The 5202-nt window shown below is 37.5% G+C and overlaps 1 protein-coding gene across 1 annotated transcript; it reads left to right on the top strand.

Annotated features, from left to right (window-relative positions):
* Nucleotides 1-267: 267 nt before the first annotated feature.
* LOC124092086 (zinc finger protein 700-like) lies at nt 268-2577 on the top strand. The gene has a single exon (XM_058579055.1). It carries the CDS (start codon nt 354-356, stop codon nt 2151-2153), a length of 1800 nt encoding a protein of 599 aa, XP_058435038.1. The 5' UTR covers nt 268-353; the 3' UTR covers nt 2154-2577.
* The last annotated feature ends 2625 nt before the right edge of the window (nt 2578-5202 follow it).

Here is a 5202-nt window from a genome sequence, read left to right as displayed (position 1 = left end):
GATAGTAATGTAAGCCTAGGTCCTATAAATAAGTATAAAATCATGAATGAATCAAGCATTGATAATGTGCTGGTCATTCTTCACAGAAGACATGTGGTAAACTTAAAAGGCCAAGAAGATAGTGTGGGGAAAGTTTCAATGAGATTCCAGTTCTTACCTGGACAAAGAAAAATTTTAATAGAGTAAATCCATGTGGTTGTGCCAAAGACTTCATATGCCCTTCATTACTTCATAGGCACATCACATTTCACTCTGGACACAAATGCTACAACCAGGAGGAATGTGAAGAGAAGCCACATGAATTTAAACACTATAGGCAATCCCTGGTTTCTCTAAAAAATGTTCACACACAAATGTTAATACAAACTGGAGAGGGACCTTATGAACGTACAGTATGTGGGAAAGTCTTCACTTGTTCTAGTGACATTCAAAGACATGAAGATACTCATACTGGGTTGCAACTCTATGAATATCAACAATGTGGTGAAGCCTCATCTTCTTCCACACGTGTTCAAAGACACATGAGAATACACAGTGTAGGTAAACCTTTTCAATGTGATATATGTGGGAAAGCCTTTCATTTCTCTTCTTTATTTAGAAGACATGAAATAACTCATTATGGAGAGAAACTCTATGAATGTAAACAAGATCGTGAAACCTTTATTTCACACACAAGTCTTCAAAGGCAGAGGATCACACACATGGGAAATGCATATTTCAAATGTAAGGTATGTGGGAAAGACTTTGCTTACCCCAGTTTATTTAGAATACATCAGAGAACACATACAGGAGAGAAGCCTTACGAATGTAAGCAGTGTGGCAAAGCCTTTTCTACATCCAGTTACCTTCAAATACATGGAAGAACACATACTGGAGAGAAGCCCTATGAATGTAAGCAGTGTGGAAAAGCCTTTTCTACATCCCGTTACCTTCAAATACATGGAAGAACACATATTGGAGAGAAGCCCTATGAATGTAAGCAGTGTGGCAAAGCCTTCACTTATTTGTCTGGCCTTTACAAACATGAAAAAATTCATACTGGAGACAAGTCCTATGAGTGTATGCTTTGTGGCAAAGCCTTTGCTAGTTCTAGTAACCTTCAAAGACATAGAAGAACACATATTGGAGAGAAGTCCTATAAATGTAAGGAGTGTGGAAAAGTTTTTGCAAGTTCCAGTGATCTTCAGATTCATGGAAGAACACATACTGGAGAGAAACCCTATGAGTGTAAGCAGTGTGGCAAAGCCTTTACTACATCCAGTAACCTTTACTCACATGAAAAAACTCACACTGGAGAAAAGCCCTATGAATGTAAGCAGTGTGGTAAAGCCTTTGCTGCATCAACTTCCCTTCAGATTCATGGAAGAACGCATACTGGAGAGAAGCCCTATGAGTGTAAGCAGTGTGGAAAATCCTTCACTAATTCCTCTGGCCTTCACTCACATGAAACGGTTCATAGTGGAGAGAAGCCTTATCCATGTAAGCAGTGTGGCAAAGCCTTTGCTAGGTCCATTAGCCTTCAGAGACATAGAAGAACACATACTGGGGAGAAGCCCTATGAATGTAAGCAGTGTGGAAAAGCCTTCACTCAATTCTCTGGCCTTTACTCACATAAAACAATTCATACTGCAGAGAAGCCTTACCCATGTAAGCAGTGTGGCAAAGCATTCGCTCGTTCCTCTGACCTTTACTTACATAAAACAATTCATACTGGAGAGAAGCCTTATGCATGTAAGCAGTGTGACAAAGCCTTTGCTGCATACAGTAGCCTTTACAGACATAGAAGAAAACATACTGGGGAGAAGTCCTATGAATGTAAGCATTGTGGTAATTTCTTTGCTAGTTCCAGTTACCTTGCCAAACATGAAAAAACTCATACTGGAGAAAAGCCCAATGAGTGTGAGCAGTGTGGCAAAGCCCTTTCTACATCCAGATACCTTCAGATTCATAGAAGAATGCATACTGGGGAGAAGCCCTATGAGTGTAAGCGGTGTTTCAAAGCCTTTGCTAGTTCCAGTGAACTTCAAAGACATGGAAGAATACATATCGGAGAGAAGCTCTATGGTTGTAAACAATGTGAAAAAGCCTTTGTTACATCTGCTCAGCTTCACTTACATGAAGGAACCCATAGTGCAGAGAAATCGTACTCATGAAAACAATTGGCAAAGTCTTCTGTTAATAATGTTTCACTCATTAACATGTAGTAATTTTTCTGTAGAAAAATTCTTTGAATGTGAAATGTGGGAAATCAATATTTCTTGTCAAAGTGAAAAAAGTGCTCACATGTCCAAATCTATCTATCTATGTATCTATCTATGTATCTATCTATGTATCTATCTATCTATCTATCTATCTATAGTACTGGGGATTTAGTCTGGTGGTCATCTATCACTGAGCCACAAACTTTTTCCTTTTTATTTTGAGAGAGGGACTTGCAGAGTTCTTTAGGGCCTTGCTTATGTGCTGAGTTTGGCTTCACATTTGTGATCCTTCTGCCTCAGACCCCGAGTCTCTGGGATTAAAGGCAAACACTACTAGATCCAACTGAATAAAGCTTTAAATGTGAAGATTGGAAAATCATTCAATTTTTCCTGTTGCCTTCAAAGTCATTTCACTCACACTGGAAAACAAACCCTGAGAATGTGGAAGATTTGGTACATTCTGTCAGCTTCCCATCCCAGCCCTGCTTTCCTTCTCATATATGAAAATACAGAGAGAAGCCCTGAGAATGTGATTAATGTGGGAAGTCTTCTAATTTTCCCAGTTTTTTATAAGGTCTGGGAAGACTCTTCTGAAAAGATTCATGCCAAAATGAATAAATCATGTGCAAGTAAGTGTTCAAGTGTTTCCGTTTTGTTCACTTGTATGAAAGGACTCATACTGTATTAAATCCTGTGGAAAAGCCATGTGGGGCAGTATGCAGCTTTCATGTTTTCCTTCAAAGACATAAAGGGATTGACATCAGGGAAAACCCTTCTGTTCTTTAAACAATGTGATGACACTTTCACTTTTCCATGTTCTTTTGGAACATCATGGAAGAACTCACTCTGGAGAAAAGCCTTGTGTATACAAATGTGGTGAGACTTTCAGTTGTTTCAGATCCATTTAGACTTATTTAGACTTGAGAGAATTTGTTATTTTAATTTCTTTTACTTTTTTTTGGTGCCAGGGATTCAACCCAGAAACAATTGATCACTGAGCCACATCCCACATCCTAGTTCTTTTTCTTTCTTTCTTTTTTTTCAAATATTTAGCCATGGACTAAGAATTGCTTAGGTCCTCACTATGTTGCTGAGGTTGATGTTGAACTTGTAATCCCCTGCCTCAGCCTGCTTTTCCAGTGAAATTACAGTAATGCAACCCCTTCAGCAAGAAACTTTTTTTTTGAGAAAACCACTGTAGGCAAGTAAAAAGGGTGTGTGACTTCATTTATTTTTTGTCTATTCAGAGGTAATGAGAATGCACCCAGGAGTGGATGTAGGAATTGTGTCAGCATGCAGATGTGAAGGCAACATGTTTCTCCTGGTTAAATATCTCTTTCTGTTAGATTTAATTTTTCTCTATATATTTTTTGCACCTGTTGTCAACTCTCCCATATGATGACATAATCCTATATTTACTATGTATGTGTTGGCAAAATCTAGTGTGTAGTATGATTTTGTACAAAGAAGTATGATATAGAATAGTACACAAGCTTTCTAGTTAATATGTATTAACCTGTATTTGCAGCATTTTATTTTTTTTAGAGTTTTCATCTCTCTTCTTCCCTTGAGTTCATTTTCTCTTTTATTGTCCATTTTTATGACTTTTATATATGTTTTGACAAAATATAAATTGTGAGAGGTTTTCAATATAATTACCAGGGTCATAGAATTGAGGGCAAGAGAAAATAAACATTAATATTTTAATTATCATCATCACCATCATCATCATCATCACCACCACCACCACCACCATCATCATCATATCTAAAGTGCCTAAGCCGCAGGTGGACCAATGGTACAGAATAGAGGACACAGAGACTAATCCACAAAGCTACAACTATCTTATATTTGATAAAGGAGCTAAAAGCAAGCAATGGAGGAAGGATAGCATCTTTAACAAATGGTGTTGGGAAAACTGGAAATCCATATGCAACAAAATGAAACTGAATCCCCTCCTCTCACCATGCACAAAAGTGAACTCAAAGTGGATCAAGGAGCTAGATATCAAATCAGAGACTCTGCATCTGATAGAAGAAAAAGTTGGCTACGATCTACATACTGTGGGGTCGGGCTCCAAATTCCTTAATAAAACACCCATAGCACAAGAGTTAATAACAAGAATCAAGAAATGGGACTTACTTAAACTGAAAAGTTTTTTCTCAGCAAGAGAAACAATAAGAGAGGTAAATAGGGAGCCTACATCATGGGAACAAATTTTTACTCCTCACACTTCAGATAGAACCCTAATATCCAGAGTATACAAAGAACTCAAAAAATTAGACAATAACAAATACCAAATGTCTTCTTTGATATAATGAGAGCAAATAAAAACAGAGCAGGGAGGAAGAGCAGGAAGAAAAGATTAACATTAAACAGAGACATGAGGTGGGAGGGAAAGGGAGCTAAAAGGGAAATTGCATGGTAATGGAGGGAGACCCTCATTGTTATACAAAATTACATATAAGAGGTTGGGAGGGGAATGGGAAAATAAACAAGGAGAGAAATGAATTACAGTAGATGGGGTAGAGAGAGAAGATGGGAGGGGAGGGGAGGGGGGATAGTTGAGGATAGGAAAGGTAGCAGAATACAACAGTTACTAATAGGGCATTATGTAAAAATGTGGATGTGTAACCGATGTGATTCTGCAATCTGTATTTGGGGTAAAATTGGGAGTTCATAACCAACTTGATTCTAATGTATGAAATATGATATGTCAAGAGCTTTGTAATGTTTAAAAAAATAAAATCAAATCAAATAAAAATAAAGTGCCTAAGCCCTGATCCCATCCGGACCCATTTTTATTTATTTATTTTTAAAATTTTGATTGAAGTTTTTTTTTTTTTTTTTTTTTTTTTTTAATTCTTCTAAAGGGCCTCAGTATGTTGGTGAGGCTGGATTTGAACTTGTGATTCTCACTCTATAGCCACTGGGATTACAGACGTGCTATCATGCCTGGCTCCTGGATGTTTCTTGAAACTTTGATGTAAATCATTGTTTG

This window comes from Marmota monax, unplaced genomic scaffold, assembly GCF_021218885.2.
Source record: "Marmota monax isolate L192 unplaced genomic scaffold, Marmota_monax_Labrador192_F-V1.1 WCK01_AAM20220418_F8-fsc00168, whole genome shotgun sequence".
In the NCBI taxonomy this organism is placed as follows: domain Eukaryota; kingdom Metazoa; phylum Chordata; class Mammalia; order Rodentia; family Sciuridae; genus Marmota; species Marmota monax.
The sequence above is the reverse complement of the archived record's forward strand: the minus strand, read 5'-3'. Positions and strand labels throughout refer to the sequence as shown.